This window comes from Rhea americana, unplaced genomic scaffold, assembly GCF_003343005.1.
Source record: "Rhea americana isolate MKP2758 unplaced genomic scaffold, rheAme1 scaffold_9, whole genome shotgun sequence".
NCBI lineage: Eukaryota > Metazoa > Chordata > Aves > Rheiformes > Rheidae > Rhea > Rhea americana.
Window position 1 is genome coordinate 8,043,760 of NW_028187088.1, and position 26,734 is coordinate 8,070,493.

General features: G+C 37.6%; 1 protein-coding gene across 6 annotated transcripts in view; it reads right to left on the bottom strand.

Annotated features, from left to right (window-relative positions):
• Positions 1 to 3,843: 3,843 nt before the first annotated feature.
• CAPRIN2 (caprin family member 2) overlaps positions 3,844 to 26,734 on the bottom strand; it is a 44,019-nt gene continuing 21,128 nt past the window's right edge. For 4 of the 6 annotated variants that reach the window (XM_085324192.1, XM_085324191.1, XM_085324187.1 and 1 more), the window contains 10 exons: positions 26,498 to 26,585; positions 25,743 to 25,798; positions 24,988 to 25,095; positions 23,244 to 23,354; positions 22,413 to 22,565; positions 18,570 to 18,753; positions 16,222 to 16,404; positions 14,917 to 15,017; positions 10,092 to 10,158; positions 7,726 to 8,630 (listed from right to left, as the gene is read on the bottom strand). In XM_085324192.1, the coding sequence (XP_085180318.1) occupies positions 8,062 to 8,630; positions 10,092 to 10,158; positions 14,917 to 15,017; positions 16,222 to 16,404; positions 18,570 to 18,753; positions 22,413 to 22,565; positions 23,244 to 23,354; positions 24,988 to 25,095; positions 25,743 to 25,798; positions 26,498 to 26,585 (1,620 nt within the window). In that variant the 3' untranslated portion in view covers positions 7,726 to 8,061. Of the gene's footprint in view, positions 4,549 to 7,725; positions 8,631 to 10,091; positions 10,159 to 14,916; positions 15,018 to 16,221; positions 16,405 to 18,569; positions 18,754 to 22,412; positions 22,566 to 23,243; positions 23,355 to 24,987; positions 25,096 to 25,742; positions 25,799 to 26,497; positions 26,586 to 26,734 lie in introns of those variants that run through there. The other 2 variants (XM_085324189.1, XM_085324188.1) reach the window with 2 other exon arrangements.

A 26,734-nucleotide genomic window follows, 5' to 3' on the forward strand; every position in this document is an offset into this window, starting at 1 on the left:
CTCATTTTAAATATCTTGAATCATTTATCAGACTAAAAATTATTTTAAAGGATTTTTAATGTTATATTTATAGTTCTACTTCCAAAATTAGCATACTAAGACAGTTTAAAAGCAGTTCTGTTTTGTTTCTATGTATAAATCTGTGGTACAAGAACTCAAACATGATAAAATTTATTCCTTAAAGGATTTTAATCTTGCAAGGTGGTGATGTAAAACTTAGTAATCAAGAACAGAATATGTCCAAAGGATTTTTTTTTTAACATTCTCTTAGAATATTTTTTCAGATTTTTCTTGGACTTAGCACTCACATTAAAAGCTGCACATTTTAACACAGCATTCACCAGAAAAAAAGTAGAAGATCCTACACAAAAGATTTTACTTTTAAGACTCACTTTTTGTGTGTCTAGCCATCCCACAGGCAATGTCAACAAGTCCCTAAATCAAGTCACATCTAGTTCAACAATTTTTATTATTTCCTTATTAATGTGTCAGCAGTGATTTAGTTGTGGATAGCATTATCACAAGCATTTTAATCTATCTTTGCAGTGTTTTTGATGCATGTCTGATATATCTTCATGGAAAACACAAAGAGGATATTATTTTAATAAGGAGAAGTTAGTCCTTAATTAAAAGATTTTGATGTAACATCAAAAACTTCAGGATGAAAGTAACAATTTCTAATCAAGAACTCATATGCTTTTTTGTAAGGGCAGAGATTCTGTTGGCTTCATTTACTTCAAGAACAATGGACCTGGAACTAAATTAGAATGTCATTTTTTWAAAAAAAATGTGGTTTGCTGCTCTGGAAAGTTAGGTGGTCTGAGGCCAAAATGTCTGCAGCTTTCCTTTGCAACTAGAAGATCTATTTCTGCCTAATGCTGCTGCTGAGGTAAGATCCAAAACTAAAGGAGCAAGGAACATATACAAAGAAACTGAAGACAGATCAATGAAATCCAAGTTGCACTTGCATGTAATTATAGGGGAAAGAATAAGGATGAGAATAAAAAAGCAGAGGGAGATAAGGGAAAGCAAAGATATAAAAAAAACCTCCAAAACTGTTTAGGTGCAATCTAACAGTTTTATGAAGTACTTAGAACAAGCAATCATATTTTGAAATTCAGTTGCTGAAACCAAGGATTTTTAAAGCAATATAATTTTGACCTCAAGGAAAATCAGACTAAATTCAAGACAGGAACTGCAAGATGCAACAGAAATCTACAAAAGCCTTACTTATAGATTGCTTAGAATAAATCCTTTGACTTTCAGTCATTTGAAATGCATGTAGAATTTTATCTCCATTTTATAGGCAACAGTTTTCACTGTAAAAATCCACCTATCTCCTCTCTACTGCAATATTCATCAGGAAATACTGTAATAAATATCTGCTCTTTACCCCCAAGTACCTACATAGTCCAATATGCAAATTAAAAATGCACAGAGAGAAGATGTTAAGCCAAAGAGGAACAGAAATCAGGCTGGGTAGCAGTGGAAAGCAGTGACTGGACTAGAAATTGAAGAGGACAGGGAACAGTACCAATAAAGAACTGCAGGAGAGATGGACTGGCCAGGGGAGAAAAAAGAATTAAGAGTCAATGAAATGAAGGGGGAAAAAATCTAATGAAGAGTTAGTGAAGCAAAAAAGGCCAAGAATAGCTGAGCTTTTTCCCCCCATCCTTTAATCTACCGTGGCCATTTTCCAGAGTCATTCTGTCTTGTTTTTACTTCATATGACTTGATTCTAAGATATTGCATAGCACACAGTCTCCACTGAAATGTCGCCAGAGGAGCAAACACTAGAATCACAAGAAGCTCTGAAAAGAGTGAAAAGGGCTTTGCCTCAGTAAGCACAGAACTGTGTGGGTGCAAACTGGAGTCACCTAGACTGAAGAACAGAGATGGAAACCAGCTGTAAACCAGCTTCAGGAAGAACAGATTGAGCTATGAGTAAACGTTTAGTTAGGCAGAGACCCTAGTACTGAGCTGGCAAGGACTTCAGGCTAGGACCTTTGTCCTAGCCATCAGGATCTAGCTGGTCCCAATGACACAGGTGAGAAACTGGATGTAAAGCAGCAGTCRTCCTAAGATAGGTTGAAAGACAGGAAGCATAAATTCATAACTTCAATTCTCATTCCAGATTCCTACAGAGAAATGAATATGACATACTCTAATTTCAGCATTCCCCTATTGTCAGCAATTGTGTACAACCTCACAAGAAAAGAATCTTTTAGTGCTTGTCCATATCAAAGATCTGCTAACCATCACTGTCAGTTCCTCTGTGCCAAACAATTGCCTCCTGAAGTCACAGAGTGAAAGTACAGGTCGCAAAAGTAAGTATCATCGATGTGCCAGTAGTGGAATGCATTTATGCTGTCCACTCTTAAACATCCTAGGAAACTGAACTGCATTGAAGTGGTTAAAGCAATTACAATTCTGGAATTTCCCAAACCTAGAATTTATTACCTCTATACATATAAATTGATTGAATGTAACTGCATGAGTGCAGTCCAACACCACCCAGCTATGATTGCTTTTTCAAAGCACAGGACTGGCTTTCTCCCAGAACGGGTTAGAATAAGTTCTGTAAGGCACAAATATAGCCATGTGGTCACTCCTCATATGATGTGGAAGATATGTATAGCAAACAAAGCAAGCAGAAGCAAAAAAGTTTCATGACCGAGACAAATCCAAAACATCAGTACTTTTGCGTGGGCCAGAGAGTTCTGATGCAATGCAAGCCATGACACAAAGCCAGAGTGAAGGGAATGTTCCTCATCTTCAGATATCTTAAATTTATAGCTCTGCTATCTAGCACTGAGATGCAGAGCTAAAATGTTGACTATAATCATTAATTCATTTCTTGCCATTGCCAAAGAGATCCAAAGTGCTTTAAGTCAGACAAATCTTTTACCTTGATCTCCTTCTTCCTGTGTTCCTTGTGTACATGTAATGCTAAAGAGTAGGACCATAGTTACACTATTTCTGCTAGGATAATGGTTCAGAGAAAAAGGCAAGATAAGTAATAGATAAAAAGGAACATAAGAGTGGYCCTACTAGGGCAGATCAAGGGTCTATCATCAAGCTCAGTATCTAGTCTCAACAGCAGCCCATTAGGCCTTAGGAGAACTAGACACAAGTCAAGTATGACGCGCTCTCCCCAAGCACTCTACCAACCTTCAACTATTTTCAGACAAGATTTCAATTTCTTTCCCAAGTAGTTTCTCAGTCTCCCCTTGAATCCTAATAGCCTTCTTTTAGGGAGCAAAGTTCCAAGGCCGCACAGTAGACAGTAACAGATGGACACCGACCTTACATCCTGACTTTTGAATGCCTAATTCTGCAGTCTTCATCCTGCTTTTGAAGTTAAATATTCTGTACTTGTTCCTGTATTGGATACCCTCAGCATCCAAGTTTGTCCAGATAATAAGGATACTAATTATGGCTGCAAGAGAATAACTGATATACCTCTAGTATTTGGCTGCTTATGCAAACTACCTGCTTACATTTGGGTATGTTGCATGCAATCCTTAGAGTTGATTGAGCACCAAAGCCCTTGAGTACTTCAAATACAGATACTTCCAGAAGTTCAAAACACATAGCTACTGTGAGAATTCTACACTTGCCTCTTAAGAACAGTGATTTTTACTAGTACTAGTGTGATGGCATAGAAGAACTATCACGTTATCCAGCCAACCAAGTTCCTTTAGGTAAAGCAGCCTACTGTAAATTGTAGCTAAAAAAAGATACTCATGGAAAAAGTATGAGAAAAGATAAAATGATCCTTTGCATGATGTACCAGAAGCTAAAAATAAGCCAGTGTTCAATATAGGGTTGTTTACTGCATTGTAGTGAAAAAAAATCACAGAAAATGATACCTGTACTTAGTGCAAAGCCTTCATTCCAAATCAACTACAGTATTTATTCACGAAAGACCTAAACAGTCCAAAATCTGTGTGAACGAAAATTTTCCAGCCAAATCAGTATTTCACAACATACTTTTTTTCCAGATACAACAAAACCTAGAGACCTTCAGACAGCAGATAAAAGTTTATAAGCTTTTTCTTTTTAATGGGATTGTTTCTAGTTGGGAGAAAAGATGTACAAAAATAAGTTAATCAGACTTGTGAACAACTGCTTAAGTAAAATTAATTCTTTTTCATCTTGTTGCAGTACACCGAAACGTCATTTCTGCAGTTAAAATACACAAACCTGTATGCAACTCTAGTACTAATTTTCTTCAAAAGACATGTATAGATCTGATGCAGAGCTAGTAAGGATGATCTGCAGCAGACATATGCCAGACCTACAACTGCAAAGCTTTGATCAGAGTCGGAATTCAGAAGCAGTCTTCCCCACTGGTTATATTGTCAAAGCAAATATAGATGATTTGTAGTAGGCAAGGAAAAAAAGGTAAACAAACTGAACCAGTACAATGAAACAGTGAAATCTTCTGCAGTCCCAGCTTTAGCACACAGGATGGGGGTTTCCTTAGCTGCAGAAAGTTAGCCATGAGAGCTCTGGTAGATCATTTGTATCTCACACTTCCATAACCTGAGGGGAAACATAAGAAATTCGCAAGTCCATTAGCACAGAAAGCTTTTAAAAAATTCTTCTATTTCAGGGTAGTTCCAATATTTCATTAAACTTGCAAAAGGAAACATGGAAATTTACTCAGTCCAAATCAAAGCCAAATATTAGTTCCCTATCTTGAATACTACAATTTTATGTTCTGCAGGCTATACAACTAAATGGGGTAGAATCTAGATAGTATCAGATTTCCATAGCAAAGGTAGCAATAGAAAATTAGCTGTACTGTGATACTCCTTTGTGGGTTTTAATCAGATCTGATTATTGTCCTTCCATAATTAAAACATATTACTAGCACAATTCAAGCAAGCTGATGGAAAAACTACAGAGGAAAAAGTATTAGTAGATTTATTTACATTAAGTCCACAACAGACCCAATGTTACCTTAAGTATTTTCAAATTGTGAAACTCACCTTTTCAAATCCTGTTAAATTCTTCTCCCAGAAGTAGAATACAGATCTAACCTGTTAATCTGCAGATACTCAGGTAGACTGAAACCACAGCAGATGAAAAATAATGTACTAAAATATTCTAAAGGGCTTTGAGAAGCTTTCAAATAAGTGCTTAACCTTAGAATATAGAGAATGAGGCTAAACACATCTTCCATTACTCAGCATCACATGAAATCATAAGGAGCCATATTTCTATGTATTTTGGAAATCAGAATAACAATTCTTTATCAGTGGATTTTGGCCAGTTATTGAACTGTAGAACTGGATAGTGCTTTCTTCTGTACTGTACAGTATTCTTAGCACAGAAATGTAGCCTTACTATTTAAGATTCAAGTACTAGCCTTTTGAGATGCATCTTGTCTGAAAAGTTATATACGTTTTTTTTTTTTTCTTGTTTTTAACAGGTTAACTAGAGCCACAATTACTGCTCTGACTAGAAACACAGTAAAGAGCAATGGTTTCAGCTAAGGCAGCACAAAAATTATGCAGTGTAAAACTAGATCTTTCAGTTATTGTATGGAAGTCGAATTCATTTCAGTTGTATTATTTTTAAATGCCAAAAACAGTAGAAAACCAAKAATTTTATTTTAAGTAGCAGGTACTATAGAGATTCTCCTTTGGGCTACTAAAGCTTACAAGTTTGCAAAGGTCTTAAAGACATCCACCACATAATTTATAGTCAAGCTTGCTATTAAGGAATGATATAACAATAAAATTTGTTTTATATATTCATGCTTCTTGCTGCTAGTGTACTCCTGTTCGGAATTTAAATATCCATCTTATATATACAAATGAACAAGCCAGATTTTTGAACTTGTTTCCTTTATCTTAAGGATGGGTAAGCCAGAGATGCATAAAAGCATAGTATATCCATCAGTGAGAAGTAAGATTAACTCAAAAAAATGAAAACTGTAGGGTCAACCAAGTAGTTGTCAAGATTTTTTAAACTGGAGCAGTATAAAGCAACATGCAAGTCTCATGAAGTCACAGTAATCATATAAGGCTGCCAAAGGCCAAGCTTATTATCCAAGCGTGGAGGTACTGGTAGTTCTTAAAAATCTAGATCTGTAACACTGATACAGGTATAACAGGCCTCTTAAATGAAGATTTGGTGCTAAGTTAGTTTGAAGCGTAAGGGACACCCTTCTGTATGCACAATAGGTAGCATTTATTAATGAGTCTCTATGCAGATAGCACAGGAGAGAAATAACCAGGTAGTCTTCAGTACTTCAGAGGSATTGGAGAAGGGGGGAGTTGCTGGTCTGTAAGAGAAGCAATGCAGATGTATAGCCAATGCAAGCCAAGCCTTTATCCTAGCCCTTCACTAGCCTAGCACTCTGTATGAGACTAGCACWTTGCCATGTTAATATGCAATAAGCTGACTTGAAATCTAGGAAAAGCTTAGGAAAAGATACCAGTTAAGCACTTTATATACTCCAACCTCAAACATTAAGAATGTTTTAGAAAAAAAAGAGTCTTTAAAATCAAAACTAGTATCTTTAAAAACAAAGTATAGGTTTAATATATGATGGCTAAGGCTCAACACTTCTGTAGAGTGGCAAAAGTCTAGGTACCAAAGGCTTTATCCCAAGCTTCTCATCTCAACTTGCCAAAATGATCACACTAAAAAGTATTTTTGATTCAGCTCCATACAAGCATCAGTATGAAAAAGAAATCTAAGCTTGAAATAAAAGAGCTTAGGCTAGCATCTTTATGAAGTCATGCCAGAAAATTCGCTTTGACATCTGCAGGGCATCAAGGGTGAACTGTTTCAAGTTGTGAAACTTGTTACCAAGAAACAGCAGCTTTATTCCGATTCAGTTTTTACTTTTGTATAAAACAGGTAGCTGAACTGTTTTTAACTTTGAGTAGTTATAGTTCATTCTTAGATGTACCAGTCAGACTTCCACTAGCTTAGCAGTGCACTAGAACTTTCATTATAAACACTGAAAAGCTTTATAAAAATGACATGTTGCAGCTTAGACAAGGACATTCATAGTAACAGCTCTTCAGYCATATATGGACTGAAAGGTCATGAGATCACTGAAGGTATCACTGATACCCTTTATCTGTAAGAAAAAGGTTTTAGGAATACAAATGCCAGAAAGCACTTAAGTTCAATTTAGGACTTGAGCAGAAGGCTCCAACTGCACCTAACAAGTTCCTCAGCAGTTCTGAGCAGAAGAATCAATCAAGCTGTAATGCAAGTTGTATGGCACTCCCCCCGTGACATCTGTGGTTCACAGAAGTCAGTTTTACATTTGAAATATTACATCAGAATGAGATCTGCATAGTGAACACAATGTGAACAAGCCATATACTAATTGCTTGAAAGCTTAAGAATTTCAGTTGATTACCTTACTGAAGGAAAGTCAATGTGACAAGAGTTAGATTTACATTTCACAAGGTATGTATTAAAATTAGTACTCTAATCAAGCATACAGTGTTCCACTAATTTCTTGGCTTGCAGATCAATGAAGTAGGTAGTTGAATTCATTCTGATGAAGAAAGGAACACTTGAGACTACCTTCTTGTTTGCAGTTTTCGTTTCAATTGTACAACTTACCTAGTGAAACTTATGACCAAGTTCTATAAAGACATGCATGTATGCCCCACAAGAGTTAATAAGCTCTGTTTCTGATATATTTTGAGAATAAAGACAACTAGCAAGATTAATACTAAAATGCATATTAACTTGTTTTATTGAGGCACAACAAGGCATTGTGAATAGCCCATATTTGAGGCAATCAATAGTGTAGTAAGCTGGACATACAGTTTAGGGTAAGTGCAAACAATATACATTCACAGCTTTACTAGCAAGGCTACATCACAACTGATAAAGTGCCAAATTAGTGCTGATTCAGTACCCCAACTCCATGATTTCACCTTGCACAACAGAACCATCATTTCCCCCAATAATGGAACCACATATCTTCTATAAAGTCAGTAGTAAGTGCAAAGCTAGTTCCCCCTCCCCCCACCAAAGTGTTTGGAGCAGCTTTTTTTGTAAACATTGCACTGGATTTCAGTCCTGATAGAGGAGGTATCCCGAAAAGGTAGAATATTTCCAGCTACTTCCATAGATGGCTCCCCGATGCAGACGCAACCAGATCTGGTCTCCCTGGAACAGCTGCAGAACTGCATGATTACTAGCTGTTTCATGGTCAGGAGCCCCATCATTTGCATATGCTGACACTAGAACCTCTTCATTCTTCATGAGATTCACATATAGGGGAACATTTACAGCCAGCTTCAGCATGTGGAAGATGAAGACATAAGTACCATTCACTGGGCAATTGAACCTACCAAGCTGGATATCAAAAGTTTCTCCAAGGTTGTTCAGCAGCAGATCAAACACAATAGGCTGGTCTAGAGTTCCAGGGGCCAAGTTAGATGTTCTAGCAGCAGAAAAGGCAACTCTCATCTGCTGAGGGAGGGGATAGACGTGCACTGGTAGTATGGTGGCAGCTTGGCTCGTCACTGGCATATCAACAGGGGTGATGCTGCGAGAGTCTCCCTGACCAGAGTCCCCACTGTTAAAGGTTTCATTGTCTCGTTCTGGACTGCTCACCTGAGAAGAATCACTCCATCCTGCTGTAATATAGGATAACATAAGGATAATACAAGGATAATCTTAAACCTGCAGGCATATTCTTATATAGCAAGTGTACAGGTATCGCTCTATCTTAAGAGTCTTGCAACTACAGTAAGCATCAAAGGATCTTTGAGAACACTTTGAAATTGATTTACATTCATAGCAGTTGCATTCAGCAAAAGGGCCCATAGTYTGACCACAAGCAATGACTTCATCTTTTTTATATAAGAGAAGACAGTAGCTAGCAACATTAACTACCTACAGTATTTGGTACATGCATATATGACTGAAAGTATATGCTAACTTCTAACTGGAGATGAAAACAGTTGCTTCTGAAGTAACTTTGCAGTATTTCCAAGAGCCAAGTAGTCAGTCACCTTTAAGACCCAAAGTTACACTTCAAGTTATTTAAATACTGCTCTTCCAGAGTTATTCTTAATAGGTCATGACAACTTACACTAAGACCGTCTGAAAAAAGAAAAAAAAAAGCTGTTTTAAGCAGCTTTCTGCACCTCATACCCTACAAAAATGAAGCAGTCTAACTATTCAAACACAGCTAAAAAGATCTAGTTCAGTCTTTGATGAAAATACTAATAGAGCAGAGAAGCTTAAGAWAAATCACCCTCATGTTTCAAGCCAGTTATTTCTACTGAAAGGAACACCTTAAGATGTCTGACAAAACTGAGTTAGGCTGCTATAGATACCTTAATGCTAACAAGTACATGTCTATCAACTACTCACCCACCACCACCTGTTTTAGTTCTCCTCCTTTGAAATACAGAATCTGAATAATAGACAGGCTAACTGAAAAGTGACTTGCTTTATCCTAAAAAAGACTTTTCCATGACATGCAATACTAATCTCCCTTAAATCTTCAAATAAATGGCCTAGGTATTCCCTCCACTTTTCACCTTTAGCATTGGTTTATATCTGTTTACAACACTTTCAAAACAGATTGTATTCACTCAGATTGAGATATTATGTATTTCCATATCTTTTGTACTCCAGCACAGAATTACAAAGTAAAGTTATACTTCTAAATAAACTATTTTCCACRGAGAAATGTATCTTGCAAAGTCTGAGATCCATTTTGACAGCTTATCCAAAAAACCCCATACAATTTACTATTTATGTCTGGCATATCAAGAAGGCAAACACAATGTTATTAATACCCTGTATGTACTTCCTAGTCAACTTATTGAGAAAAACACAGCAAGGTACCATTTGTCAGAAGACTAATCTGTGAAGCACCAGATTGAGAATGGTAAAGTCATTTGCTGCTATAATATGCTGACATTTTAAAAAAACATCCTTAAACTTTCATCTAGCTTGGTTAATTCTGTACCAAGCTTGAGCTGTTTGGTAACAGTGATACTACAGTTCAAAGTAATAGTGAACTTCAGCATCTGCTACACATGTATACACACAAGCTACTACTGGGAACCTGATGTCAGCCTTACCTCTTGAATTTGCTCGAGGGCCACTAGTTATCCCACCTCGTTTATAGCACTGCTGGTAATTAACATCCTAGAAAAGATTACAAATAGCTATGAACAAACTGAAAACAGTTACTAAATGCTAGAGCTTGAATTGTGCAAATGAGAACATACTATTATCAGTCACTGAGTTCAGAATTAGGATGTTATTAAACATTTATAGAAAATATACTTTTACAATAGCTGATATTAAAAAGCTATTTAGATACTGGTTCTGGCAAGTCAGCTTAACCATTCACTAAGTTCAGCTCCTTGAACCTTGTCCTAAGTCTTAGGCCTGTTAAAGATATGAATTTGTACGGAGGAATACATTTCAAGATTAAAGATCCTCTCTGACCAGAAACTGGAGTTCTTACCATTTCGTTCTCCTTTTTACATTATACTCATTATTTGAAAGCTTACAGATTAACCTGAACCTAAAACCAAGCATCTAAGCCACTGGCTTTCATCACCAGTTCAGACAAAGAAGCTTGAACACACATGCAGTAACATCCCATAGAAAACAGTCTCAATAAGAGCACATTACACTTGATAAACCTAGACACTTTCAAGCTTCTGCCTTGCTATTAAAAGGAGCTGAGATGATTATTTCATAAAATATCTAGTACTACTTCAAGATTGTCTTAGTTACTGTACTTCAGAGTACTTTCCTCTCAACAAGGCATAACTTATCCCCACCCAGATTATCGATGCAAATTGATCATTACGTTTCTGCTTTTGCTGAGATGGTAGAGCAAGTTTAAAGATGTTCTTAGTACTCACTCCAAGTTGGGTTTTTCTAGCTAATACATACAATATTATACAACTGAACACTTGTTCTTTACACAATGAACACTTATTTTCTTTCCTACCAAAATCTTCTTTCCTACCAAAATCTACCTATCTGGCTGCATTAGGTAAGAGAGCAAGATATTGACATAAAGCCTGAGTATGACAGATTCAATAYTTTAGATATCAAGATAGCACAGAGTCAAGAATATTCTCGTACTTCAGACAAAGACTGATTTAACCAAGGTGATCATCTTCGTGATGTATTGAAGGCTTTTCTRAAATACTTGCTCACATTTGAGTTATGGATGTAATCTCTTTGTACAGAATGTTGCATCTTTTCAGTAGTAAGACAACATGCAAAGGGAAATATATTGTACAAACATCCTCTCACCTATCAGTCTAGTACCTACATCATTTGCTTATTAGGTGTTAAAAAAAAAGGCTGAGCAAAGATCATACTAAAGGCTGTCAGGACTATAACAGTAGCCCTTCATTGCTTCTTACTATTTCCATAGGAAAAGTAATGAAAACCACTAGTCAATATTAGAAGCATTGTTACATTTTACACACAAGTCTAAAAGCACAGGTTTCTATCAAGGAAGGAGGAATGAATGCTAAAGGTTCAGCAACAAAAATCCCATCTGCTCAGATGAAGAGGAAAGACAGCACACAAGCAGATTAATATTTAGAAGACAGTATGGGAGTATACGGTAAGGAACCTCAGGATATCCTGCAGCCAACCAGAGCTTCTAGAAGTTCAGCTGAGTTACAACCCAAAGCCTGTTGGGCCTACCAAGAATGTACCTCTTAGAGAAGAAATTGCTGGAACAGAGGTTCCAGACTCTCCAGGGGAAACAACTTCTTTCAAAACTTGTTTGCAAGTTGTGTATATTACTTCAAAAAAACTATCCTGAAGGATGTTTAAATAGCCAAGCTACCATAATTCCAGTCAAGATCAAGTTGACTCAGCAATGACAGAATATACACAAGTAGAACAGAARTTTGACAGTAGTAGTTAGAGGTCAGGAAAACAGTGTATCAGTTTAAGCAAGTTAGTATACTAACAGTCAACCTGAACAGCTGAAATTTCAGTAGTTTCTACATAYGTACTTCACAGGTTAATGTCTAATTTAATAGCTATTCTGATCTATACGTGGATAACCTACATTGCAAGACTAATTCATTCAACAGAGACAGAATTATGTTAAACTAATTTCCAGTACTCCAGAGATCTTATCTCAAAATAAAGGAAATCAGATATCTAAGTGCACTGGTGTTTGGAAGGTGGAAGCAAAATTCCAGATCCTCTATGCCAGGTAGCTGGTCTACTCTTAACCAGTAAGAGAGTTTAATGGGTAGATTAGGACTGTAAGACAATAAGCTCTCAGTTTTTGGTCTTCTGGGAAGCATCTTGGAAACTCAGGCCTAGTCATGCACATTATCAACACAGCTCTATAGAAGTCCATATGTTACTATCATTTGACATGAAATGCCCATTTGTCAGGAGCACTAAGTCTCAATATACACTAGCCAACTAATAGCTTGTCACTGATGTATGGTGTGCAATACTGCTAGAGTAGCACTCTGCAAGATTCCATGAGCCCAACACCTTCTAATATACAAGACAAGTCATCCAAGCAACTCAAAACATTTGAGAACACTAGTCTAAGACACTAACAGAACTAAAAAGACAGGTTGCATCTGTAGAACAGATGTGTCTGCAGRAGCACAACTTGCCATAAGGCATTTCCAAAGATGAGATCCATCAGGAAAGAGGGCTAAAGACTCAAGTTTATAAATAGTTGTTGGAGCAGTGAACCCTGCCACCTCAAAAAAGCAAATTCCACTATTTTAGGCAAGCAAGAGAATTCCTTAATACCTGCAGGAACTTGATGTGTTATACAATCAGACAAAATATTGCCAGTCACTGACTTAAAACCATCATTTCACTGTTTCCTGCAGGCATTATGAAACTAGCTGGGCCAGTCTCCCACAGAAGCAACAAGCTGTATTTGTCAGGAATGAAGACAACTACTAYCCTGGTTAAGTGCTTTGCATCAGCTCTCAAAGTTGAAACCTACAGTTTTTAAAGGACTTGACAAAGGTGGAGCCTGTACCTTCTCCAGTATCTTTTGCCACAAATACTTTCTTGGGCTCCCATAAATTCCACACTACAGAAGACACTTCATGGTGCCACTCCTTCCAGTTCTTCCCCTCTCCCATATCCAAATACTCTATACTTCTCCCCCTCCCAAGAGGGCAGACTGAAAGTGTGATCCAAAGCTGAAACATTAGCAGGGATTTGCTGGCATAGCCCAAGCTCCTACCACAATAAGCTAACTAAGCACTATAGGTTTGTTACAATCCCTTATAATTCCCACTGCTGAGAAGCTGCACTTTAACTGATGCGAAACAGCAATGCAAGCTCTCTAGTTTTAGCTCCTTTTGGGGGAAAGGAACACACACTTAATGGCTAGTAGAGAGCTATAACAAAACCTCATTTAAATGTGACACCTCAGATTTAGTCAAAACCTTATGCACAGGGACACATTAAGCCACTGAATTTCACCCTCAAAGTATCAGGTGTGTTCAAAAGGTAGTTTAGTAGCTAAGGGATAATTATTTACTTACACATACATCAAGAAGCAGCAATCTAGTTTAGGTGGCCTTAGAAACGACCAATTTGGAAATTAACCTGTCAATCACAATTATTTCCCCACTAAAACCACAACTCATTTACCTGTTCCAACCAGCTCTTAGAACTGCTCTTCCCTTGCAAGCAAAGATTCCTTAATTTGACTCTCAGCATCATACTGCAGCAGAAGTAATTTATCTTCCCACTTACTTCTCAGACTCAGTTGTACAGAAAGCTTTGTCTGATGGTTTTAGATAGATACATTTGTCTCCCTCTGCTCCTTCTTCCCCTCTCATTTTTACAGCTTRGTAACTCTGCATTCTGCGATAACAAGCAGATAGCATGGCAGAGCAGAAAAGTGAATTGTCTGCAGAATTTACTGCAGTGACAAGGTATCTTCTCCTTATCTTAGAAATTCTTCCTCATCCCTTCCACCCTCTAAGCTAACTTAGGCCACACTTCCCAAAAGCAAGTCTGCTATTTTGACACCCAAAATGTTCACCTCATTTCATGTTACAATGCTATTGGAATAAGAATTTAGCTCTTAAGACCACCTTCCCACCTTGAACAAGACAGACACCACTGACCAAGAGAAAGGCAAGTTGCTAAAACTCATTTAAACCAGGTTAACTTAAAAAAAAAATCAAACAGAGCAAAGAACAAGACAAGCAAAGCTCCCATTTTGTGCTAACCAATGTTTGAGAGTCTGTGCATTCAAGAGGAACAAATTCACATATTCCAGCTATGTTCTACCATCTACTAGTATTACAAATTTAGGCGGCAAAACATGAAAGTCATTCTTGGTTATGAGCCACTGCATATCTTCAAGATGAGCCAACCCTTAAATAATCTGCCCTCAAAGCATCAGGTTTGCCAAAGCAGAACTCTAGGTTTTTTTGTATTCCACATAGACCTTTAGAGATATGAATAACTACTCTTAGTCACAGTGCAGAAAAAACTCTGATGGCTAGGGGACTTCATTAAGAGTGAAACAAGAATCTTGTCTATTTAACCACATTCTCAGCCAGTCCATTTAAGTGTTCRTGTATTTGACCCTAAGGAGGCACTAATTGAGTCCTAATTTGGAAAATCATAATAAAATGGTCTCATTATGCCACATCTTTTATCATCTGTTTGCATTTCAGAGATTCACCTTGGAGTAAGTTCAACCTATCATGCCACAGAGTTCTGTCTGAATTGATTTCCTATCACAACTGCAGTCTGATCCAAAAAAACATGTCTGTCCAGGAAACAAAGTTAACCTCTGGGCTGTAGGAAGATAATGGTTCACCTTTTGGTTAAATTAAAAGCTATGGTAATAATAAGCCTTCTTAAATGAGCACTGTACAGAAGGTGCTACAGAAAAAGTGAGTGAATACTTACTCTCTGAGAATATGGCATTCCAGGATAATCTCTGCCAGGGAACTGCAGCTGGCCATAGTTGCCATTAGTTATTGAAGGTGAGCCTCTGTAAGCATCAAAACCTGCTCAAATAAAGTGGATTATTCAATATTATTGAATGATCTAGTTTATATTACAAGTACAGAACACAATTAGAATTCCCTCCTGGGAATTATCTGTATCAAGCTACATAACTCCACATCTACTCCTTTCAGGATACAAAGCAGAGACACTGCAACTATTAGTGCATTTCAGTAGCCACCCAGAACTACTCACTCTGCATTTATTAGTTACATGATTAGAAGTATTAACATTAGTATCAGACAGACAACTGTTAATGTCTAATGGGATACCCCAGAACAGCTGAAACTTTCCAAACCCAGAAACATTGATTTTGACAAAGAATTAATACTTAATTTTACTATAACAGATAACATACATTTAGTTACTACAATATTCAGCCTCTATTATACTAACATCCAAACCGGATCCAAAAGCAACTCAGTACCAGAAACTAAAATCCTTAACTGCTGATGAATTAGGACTACATAGCCCATTTCAGGATATACATTCCTACAACATACTAAGCAGTGCCAGCCTAATAACTAAGACCACTTCTGCCCGAGTCTGAGTCTCCTACTTAAAATGGAGCATGCTGCAGCTACTAACAACTGATGAAAAGTTAGCTTCAGTTGAGTTCAACAGATACTTTCCAAGCTTCTATTAGCTACAGAATGGCAACTGATTTACTGACACCAACACTCATTTTCTTGAAGTCTTTGTTGTTACTAATCCAGAAAGACTCTCAGCTATGGGAATCTCTTCCCTATCCCAGTTTCTGCTGCTACTATTAAAGCCACTAGTGTATCTTTCTTCAGGCAAAAGCTAACATCTAAAAAGGAAACACATGCCCAGAACTTGGTAGGTGAAGATAAAGGCCATGAGAAAACATATGACAGGGTAAGGAGTTCAGAAGAGTAAGTGAACTAGCAAGTAGAACAGTCCATATAACTGTTCTACCAGTCTATTAATGAACATCTCCAGTTTCATAATTCAACACACTATGAAGTTGTTTCATCAATCAACCTCAAACTAGAAGTACAAGATTATGAATAAGAGCCAGAATTAATTTGCTTGAAGTCCACAAATGAAAGTCCCATTCCTTGCACATTAAAGTTATTTTAAGGGATCCATATAGAAAGCCTAAATTCAACACCATGTTAAGGCATGTTCTATTTTCACTACATTAGAATTTTCCTACGAAGTAGCAGTAAATAAAGCACATACCTTTGTATCCACCAGGGGAACGATATGAATTGGCCAGTGATCTTCCACCTCTGGTGGATCCTCTGACAGACCCACGACTGTTAAGGTAAGGCTGAGGTGGCCTGGGAATAACATTAGTCTGTGCTGGATAGAAGGCAAGACTCCCATTGCTAACAGGAACAGCTCCATCAGGTTGATAACTAACTGCTCAAAACAAAAAACAAGAAATTCAGAGTTTGAGTTGTAATATTACCACATCTAGAAGCTAGGGCAACATTAGGAACTTCAGAACTGAAAAAAGCTGCTCTGTTATTTCCAGTTCTCATGCCCTTCATACTCCAAAGGAGATCCCTTCCCTTTCCTCTAGTTTTGATCAATTTTTTTACTGAGTACACTATAGAGACAAAACAGCTGAATCCATCAGTGTAAGGCCTTAATGTATTAAAGATGTTTTGAACTATGCAACTAAATCTTCCTAATCAACTCTTGTTTAATTTTATTCACTTAGAACCAGTGCTGTTCTACAGTGCTGTCTATTATTTCATRAACTAGATCAGTGTTGATATTCTTCAGCACAATGAAGCAAACTCAATCTTGTTAAGACAGGAACAATAAAACAACTATAAGAAAGCTAGATATAAGTTCAATTTACTTTGAGGACGCATTCCTACCACATGTTATTAGGCCATTCAATTGCAAATAACAGGTACAGCAACATTCAAAAGTGCTTTCCACTCACCAGGTCATTATTACATCATTACATTTAAATATAAACATCATAGCCATAAATGCTTCCACAGAGCCATGCTTTATACTAACCCAAAAGCTTAAACATAGATCAAAAGTGACAGTCTACAGACTTTTCTGAAGTCTGCAGAACCACTGCACAAAGTGACTAATAAATAAAATCACGGAGTTTCTCATTTAGAAGCTGTCAAAGGCTACTGATCACTTCCTGTAGTCTATGATGAAAACAGGGCATTAAGATAAACAAGCTTTGCTGGTCTGCTATACTTATCTTGCTCTTTGGAGCTCTTAACCTTGGAATGTCTCACTGACTTCACACAATATCAACTCATCTCTAATGTAATTCCTATAGAGTCCTTTGGTAGGAAGGGTATATTAGATGACCTTGAAGCAGACATGTCCTAGCTTTGACTAGATGTCTTTATACATCCAGATTCCTACTTGTCAACTTCTTTTCATCCTGCAACCTATTTCAGGAAGATTTAGTGGCTAGTTCCATTCAAATTCTTGGAAGTCACTGCCAGTTACATGAATTCACCCAGTAACAGTATTTGAATGTCAAGCAGGTCTGTTGTGTGTTGAATAAGGCAGTTCAGGACCCTACTTACCAGAAATTCTTCAGGTCAGACATACTCAGAATCAATCAGCTAATAAAAACAGAACTTCTGTAAGAAGTCAGCCAAGCTGTACCTCCTTCAGGTAATAGTGTATGAACAGTTACTGCAGCTTAGCTGATTCACAGAACCTGAATTATAACAATTTGTGACAGAGGTCTCCTAATTCAGCAGGAAACAGAAGCAGCAAGTGGTATGAGTTTAGGACAAGATCTCTGCTATAGAGAGCCAGAACTTCAGCATAATAGGATTCAGCTGGAGTGAGAAGTATTTGTTTTCATGATGGGGTAGCAGAGTCTAAGAAAGCTTTAGTAAGGTATACAATATCCACATGGAGACTTTAGTACTAGAGTACAGTCCAGACAGCTAGGTGCTTTAAGATAATTAATTATATTGCGAGTGTATTACACTGTGTATTGAGTTCAAAGGAATGAAAACAGCAGCCCATTCTTAAAACAAAATACTAATTCTAATCTGCTCTCTGATGGTTTTCCTTGCACCAGAAGCACAAACTGCTTATCATTTTGGATAATTCACCTAAGTAGTGGCAGCCTATCACATAACCTTTTCCTGTTTACCATCTACCACTTCTTAGCATTAGATGCAGCATTAGTGTTTATAACCAGACCTCAGATTAACAGTTCCAAATGGAGTATTTCATCACTGCTTCAATTTTAAAGTAAACTTATTTGGCTTGGATAAGTGTCACTCCATGCCTGAATTTCCCTCCTGCTAGGGAATTATCCATACTGGGCACATAGGCAATACTGTCCATGCAACTAGTATGGAAACTAGCAGTTTTTAAAAGTTCACATACCATACTGTCAACTAGGTTATGAGATGACGTAACCCTAATGTTAACAGATGCTGCACAAGAACCTCAATGAAGGAATTTCACTGAAATAGAAGAACCTCCATATATTCATTGCATAGGTCATTTAATTCAAACTATTAAACCTGAAGGACCTTATTTAAATGCTGTTTGAAACAGACAAGAACAGTTCTCACCTGAAGACAGAGATTCTTGTGAAAGAGATGTTTGTTCTGCAACATGAGAAGACTGCAGCTGGCACTGGGGAGGAGTCTGTGTACTTGCTGTAGAGAAACTCTGATTATATCCTGCAGAATATGAAGAATCCTCTTTAATTTCCTGGTCTTTACGTGGAGGCAGCGGTGCATTCACCTTAAACACCTATAATAGAGACAAAAGCTTAACACATTACCAGCTAAACTTTCCACCTAATGTCACCCCTCTGCTATGCTCTGGTTTAAGTGCATATGCCTAGAGCAGTTTCCAGAAGACCAACTGTGGCTTAGGATGAACTGAGAACTAGATGCAATACAAACCATCCTCCTCCCTTTCAATAAGCTTATAAGGGCTTATTCTTGTGTACTTAGACATTAGCTAAGAAGTGTAGCTAGAATGATCATAGCTATTGTACCCAATCAACAGAACAGCTACCTTAGAGTAAGCAATTTCGCTTCTATGTTAAAGCCATTTAAACCCTCAGTGACCATCCATCCTACAGCTTTTTATCTAAACCTAGGATGACTTTTACCAAGATTAGATATTCAGGTTCGGGAAGAATTTTGGTTTCCACACATATATTGGATGCTAACTTTACTCTGCCATCCATTGAGATAATTACCAAGACAACTTTCACCCCCTTGATAAGTTGAGCCCCAACTTTCCCTTTCTTGTTAGCTAACATACCAGAACACACTAAGCAAGCAGCAGAATCCAGCAATTTAGACATTAACCTTATAGCCTGGGAAGTAAGATGGTGTGCAGATATTACTGCTAGTCAAATCTGTGACCTAGAGTTCAGTCACTTCAGTGTCAGTATTGTTTTATAGCCAAGTTACCAGAACTGATGCAGTCAGATATAACAGCTAGTACCAAGATCAAAAAGGAAAGAAGTCTATTTCACATAGAAGGATCCAAGTTTCAAGTAAAGAATTGTCAATAGCACTGGTACCAAGCCAGATCTACCGAGGTAGAGCGGAACATTTTCCGAGGCCTCTGCTTGAAGATAGAAGAGGGAAGATTAACTGCAGCCAGATATACAGAGCAACTTAGCAGCTTGACAGTGCTTACTGTATTCAGGTGTAGCTATAACTACAATTGGGAAGCGAACATCTTTCTCACAGTCAGGGAACCAAGTATTTGCCTCTAACAGAGGGGAAGCAYAGAAATCCATGATATTGCAATAAGTACAAGTCTGAACCATTATGAAATACCATAATTTGAGTTTGGACTTGGCCAGATGAAGTAATCTCATTCAAAGCTTAACTGACAGTTGTCATGTTTTAGACACCTAGAATTGTAACAGATCTTGAAAAGTTTGAAACTGGAATGCTGTCCTTGATATTCTGTGTCATCTACTCAGTCTCAAGGATGAGTAGTAAGACTTCTGTCAATCCAAAGTCTAGCTGATCTATAATCCTTTTCAAATAAAAAGGGATCTTGCAATGTGATARGATCCTGCACCTGTCTTACACCAAGATTATCAAAGCTGGCACAATGTATGTTCTCAGTAGCACTCATGTACTTCCTGTTGAATGCAAGAGTCAGCATTATGCTTCATGCTATTGAACAAAGCATGACACATTGACTTAATTATTCCYATTGTATCAGCAAGTAAAGAAGCAGGTACCTACACAAAAAGGGGCATAAAACCTTCCATAAATCAGACAAGATACGAGGCTAAGAACATGCATATGGAAAAGTCTGGCTCATAAGTATACAGCAATACTCCTTTGAATATCACTGTTTTGTGCCTCAAATCCTGGTCCAGAAAGCTCCACACATGCTTTATGAACCTGTCCAGAGATACTACTTTTTCACACCCTTGCAAGTGTAGTATCCACAATCTTCAACAAGAAACTCTGCCTTTCAGTCACATGTCAAGTACTTTCGGAACAAAAGAGGACATGCACAAGACAAGCAGGTAGCGGCCCTTTCTCTTAAAGCCTCTGTATGTGCTTTGGGCAATTAAGGTAGAAAATTCCTTGATCACAGAATGTTGCTCTAGAAACATTATGGCAGGAAATCCRCTTTCACAAAAACAACTTTCTCCTGATTTGGTAAACTAATGAGTACTCCAGGCTCATTAAGAGGAATATATAATTTTACTTAAGGGCTCTGTATTGTCCTAGAAAAGGACCAAGGTGTAAGGCTAGCTTAACTTTAACTGGGGCATTTGAACATAATGGTCTTTAGTGTATGCAAGCTTAAACAACACTAGAAAGAACACAGACCTCAAGCCAGTTTGCATGACCCACAAGGACTTAATTAGCATAGCATTTAATCAGTTATTCCAGTAGTAGTATAATTTAAAACAGATCTAACTTAGAACAATCTCCCCACCACCACTAGTCTTATTCAAAAGAYGTATCAAAATCACACGCCTCTGAGGCTCTACTGGAACTATTTCTAAATATAGAGTAAAGCAAGAGTAGAAGCATCACAGTAGTGATTTACTACAGAAAACAACTAGATGAAGCTCTAGGCACACCTAACAGAATTTGGAAGTATGTACCTAAAATTCTTATGCTTTGAAAGGCTACTACACATATATCTCAAAACAGCAAGATGCAGGCTGTTCAGCAAGTTGTGGAACTGTATTAGTAYATTTGAAGAGTGCCTTCACAGAATCTCAGATGACCTGTTCCTAGCTTTGCTTTTGAGCAGTAGAGAATATGCTACCATATGGTAAGAGCTTSCTGGAAAGAGCAAAGATCATTTGCTTCATGAAGTTAAACAACTAGCAACATCACATGGAGGGATACCTATGAAGCGGGTTTACAAGAAAAGCTAGCAAAATTTCTCAGTAATTAAGGATAAAACTGTCAGTTATGCAGACAGTGTTAAAAMCAGCCACCAGTTGGCCTTAAAAATYTGWGCTTGAGTCAGTGAAGGGCATGTAACTAGAAAACAAGCTGCAGAACTCATTGAATTACATTTGTCTTTTAAAGAAGGACATCCACAAGATTCAACACTCAAGATGGGGAGCACATAGCAACTTAARACATTAAGTAGTTTTAGATACATTAAATCTTTTACTGTTTGAAGAATTGATACAGAAATTCTTCAGCTTTATCATCTTGTATACAGTGCTTYAAGGTTATGTAGAAATGAAACAGTCTCAGCTTTTTAGCATCTTCTGAAAAAGGGAGCACGATAGCTACTACATGGAAACCCTTCCTCTGGGTCCTTCCAGGAGGGGCCTGCACCCCAGACTGACAGATGGCAGGAAAATGTTAGTAGCAATGAATGTCCTGAAGACACACTGATACATGCAAGAGACTGTAGACTTTGTAAACTCTTCCCTAGAGACCTACTGCYGACTACTTGTTAGACATGACAGGGAGTTAAATTCTTGTTTACAAAAGACATTTTCCATGATTCCAGCGGGCCGAGTTTAAATCATGTGTATTGACAGGTTCAAACCACAGCAAGACAAGTTCAGGTTACAGAAAGCTCTCTAGCACTACTGACAGGGAAGAACTTAAGAATTCCACATTTCTCTGCAGTCTATTACTTGATACCTACATTTACATATAAATTAGTTGATTTCAGATCTGACTTTTCCCTGTTAGTTCCTTGAAGATACCAAAATATCTCAGTATTAAGTATTGGAACCAGACAGGGACTAAAGCTGGATCTCTGTTCAAGATAAACTGTTCTAAGTTCTGAAGGCAATGGAGAAGCAGAATATTAAGTTAGTTTGACGTTAAAACATCAAAATGACTCAAAGTTCTGTACTATATCATGGAGAGCAAACTTCTGAGTATTGGGACTAAATTACAGACATGCTTATAAGTTTTAGTGTCAAGTCACATACTTACAGTCTGCATAGCCTGAAAGGGAGCTGCTGTTATTGTGACAGAACTACTGCTTGCTGGAGGAGACTGAAAGGTTTGCCCTGATGGTACTGGTGACATGGAGGTGCTTGAAGTAGGCAATGGTGACTGTGGCTCACTTGAGAGGGGAATAGTTGCCTGAGGAAAGAACAAAAATACGTAGCAAGAGGTCACCTGATAGTTATCTGGCAGTAACAGAAGCAGTTAATTTGCTCTAAAGCCTAGACTATCAGAAGTCAGCAGTTTCTACAGGATGACATTTGGACATAGCAGAGCTACAAAATAGCTTTTGCTTAGAGTTTCAAATCTTATTGTGCATCCTCAGCAATCAGTACTTCTATTGCAGTCTCTGCTGATTAAGTGAATGTGCCTATGCACTAATATACATACCACTCATTGTAATAATCTCACCATAAAGACATTAGGGTATTTTCCCAACCACTAAGTAAATAGTGCTTTGTCCAACTTATTGGAAGGTAATCCCTTCTGGATAACATTGAGTGACTTCTGTCTCTTCTCAAAGGAAAAATCAAGAATGTTTTCAAGGTTTGAGTTTTTCCTCCAACTTAATAAGTTACAACTCACATTAAAAACAGAGCTGAGCTGTCCAAATAAAATATTAACCAGTATTAAAACTCATCTATGCAAGTGACAAAATGAAGTGTTTCAGATACAAGCACACTGTAGGAATCACAGTTAAAAAGGACTGGTARGGATTTCTACACATTTTAGCAGCCAATATATTTACTTTACCTGTATTAGGCTATCCCACAGTATCAATAATATCTGGACAGCAAGTTACTTGTGACAGCTCACCTGGGTAATTTCAATCTTTTTGGGCATCAGTGGCTCAGAAATACGTGAGCTTGTCTGATACAGCGGCTGGGAAGTATATTTCTCAGTCTCTTGAGAAAGCGATGCTGATGCCTGAAAGAAGCCATACACATGCCAGCTATAAGAAACATTGCAGAAAGCACAATATTCTGGTAAAGCTATAACATTACCAGTGTATGACTTGAAACAAGTGGATTTTAAGAAACCAAAGCAAACAYGTTAGGTCCAAAGCATACCAAGCAGTCATCCTAGCCAATTGCTCCAAGTAATTGGCTTTAGATTACCCTTCCTATATAACAGGTTGTAAAGCTGACCTTTTGAAATCAGTTAATTCTAAGAACTCTAGATTGCTTCAAGCAATTCAGTGAAGTCTGACACACCTACTGCACTGAATTAAATTGAAACATGTGTCTGATATTAAGCTTCTGGCAAGTTTTGTTTAACAAGGCTTCAGAGCTAAACTTGAGCAGGCAACTTCTGCAAAACCTAYGTGTATTGTTCAACTCACACCTGTAAGGTTAAGTTTTGAAGAGTTGTTTATACTTGTTTAAATTTGTTTATAGTTCAGCCTATGGCTGAAGACTACCAATACTATTCTTACCATGTACACCATCCCAGGTATTTCAGTCAGACCTGCACTTGCATACAAGGGGAGTGCAGTGTCAGCATGGAACACTTTTCCTGGTTGTGCTGGAATCGAGCTATGCTTTTAGTACTGTCCACAATCCTCCTGCTGCTTGCAGAAGAGAAAGCTATCACATCTCAAAGCCAAGGTACCAGAAAAGGGCCTGGTACAAGTAACCTGAATTCCAAACACTAAACTAGCAAAAAACTGACATTCTATTAAATCAAGAGTTCTATACTATAGGATAGTAGATCTGGATACATATGAACAGCAAAGTTTAATCTCTTAACACAAGAAATCCGATGTCACTGGAAGTAACAAGCTGTCAAGAACGAGGTCAAAAAAGCTGATCAAAAGGTAGCAACAYAGCACAGTCTTAACAGGTGTAGATTTGAATACATGTAGGATTTACTTCTTATCCTTTACATAATRTACAGTATACTGCTGTGAGTACATCAAGAAACACCAGAAAAATGCAAACATTTCCCCCATTATAACCTACATCCTACATATTAGAGTCCAGTGGGAAAGACTATACTGCTTCTTGAACACACAGTTCAGCAAGAATTCTTCAGTAAGACTGCAGAGTTCCCCAGAAGCATGAATTGAAACAGTATTTTTAACAATACACTTGAATGCCAGCTGCAGTATTTCTTCAACTCCCARCATTCCTTCAACTACTGTTTGAGAGAACAGTCTTATACAGTTTATACCAAAAAAATCATTTTTGACAATATGTAAAATATGTGGTCTCTATCTTGTCATTAGAGGAGATATATTGTGCTAATCAAATCAAGCACGTTGCTCACACGTTCTCACAAAAAACACATGCAACACTTTCTAGCCTGCATCTTTCATTCTACACCACCCCCACTTCACAGGACAAACTACTCACTTCACAACATTCATGCACTATCAGGAAAGACTTTTCAATTCATCCTGAAGTATTACAGGACAGAAGACACACTGTCAGTCACTGTTATTTGTGCTCTATTCTTGTGCACTGAGCAAGTACAGTTACTTAGAAGCAGCAGCACCACAACTTCTAGTGGGGGATGGCTATCTCAAATCTGAATGCCAATGAACCTCAGGAAATACTACCTGCGGTGTCTGTGGTGTCAGATCTTCAGTTTCAGAGCCAGAGAGTGTCTGATCAGCAGATGCTAGGGAAGTATTTGAACCATGCAGTGTCATGGGAGAAGCAGCAGCCTTGCAAGAAGAGAAGCTTGAGATAAGGATTTTGAAAAGCTGTCTGGAATATTTAATCAAGACTCRTATCTGAGGTGTAAATGAACAAAATCTGCATCTCAGTGATTCAGGAGCTAGCAAACCTACATGCCTTGGCCAGTTAGTCTTTACATTTCTTAGAAATTCTTACTAGTGGCAAGTAAACCTATTTAAAAGGCAATGTAGTAAAACATGAGCACAACAGTTAAGGTTCACTTTCAACTATGGTAAGTTGAAGTTTGAGACCTTGCATCTTTGCCACAAGTGAGACATGAACAAAACCAAAATAGAAGTGCATTATCTGGAAAAGCAGCATGTTATCCAGCACACCGTTAACTACAACTCAAATCTACAGACTAAATATTAAAACAATTCCAGTACATCTCCTCCATGCTGTTTTGCTTCAAGAAATAAATTCACTTCTGCTATGAGAAAATGCAGTCAATCCTGTCAGCATTTGAATGATCTTAGACTTGCAAGATACTAAAACTCAAATTATACAGAATGTTAAAAACACAGTATCTCATTTTTTTTTCCTCTTATCAGTAAGTCTGTTACCAGCAAGAAACTTCTATATTATTTTCTGGCTACCACTTTGCCTCTTCAGGGCAGCCTTAACTTCAACTTACTTGGAGTGGCTGTTGAAGGAAATCACTTTGACTTGGCAGTTTTTGTTCTTTTGAAGCTATAAAAAACAGTGAATTAGTCAAGCAACTTTTTTCTTTTAAGTTCAAAAACACTATATATAGTTTCAACAAACTTTAAAAAGCAATGTGTATGAAGATGTGTACTGTTTTTAGTCTATGCACTGCAGGTGTTTGGACTTTATTCAGCACCACTGAAATACCTGCCATTTTTTGAAATATTTTCAAGTGTGTGTATTCAGTGACAGAACTATTGATATTAAGACAGAGATAACCAGTTTTGAGGTAAAACAGAAGGAATTAAACATTTAATAAACTTAAGTCTTTTACAGCTTAAGTTCCATATTGGCAGTTTCTTATCATAGCCTACTATAGAAAATTTTAGCTAAATACCTGCCCTTTATCCTGAGGTCATTCATGGTTTGTATTTGTTTATGCCACATCTAGACAGATTTGGTACACAAGAATAGCATTCCCATTSTGCAGGTGGGTAGATCAGATGCATATGCCAGTGATTATACAAGAACTAAATTCCCAGAAAAATGAATCAGCTTGAACTATCCCAAGCAGCATTTTAAACAGGTAAGTGTGTCTCAAGCTGCTTTTATTACATCAGACACTGGTATTGCTAATCAGACAAGCCTTTTTCCTCCCATTTGGCCTAGTGATCTACAGCCCAAGCAAAACTTGTTGGTATTTGCAAAAACTTACAGACAGYTTACACTTAGGATATTACCTACCTACAGGACTACTTGCTGGAGTAACTGAAGTTTGTTGGGATGAACCAATGGCACTTGGTGAAGCTTTATCAAAATCCAGAATGGACTCCTTAAAAAAAAAAATCATCATCTGGGGAAAATATTAAGTTCCAGATACAAATGAAACGTCCTCATTTGACAAGATGYTGTTAACTAAGTACAAGTAGATCCATTTATCCAGTGCACACATGCATTCTCAGCACTACATTTTCCTGACCT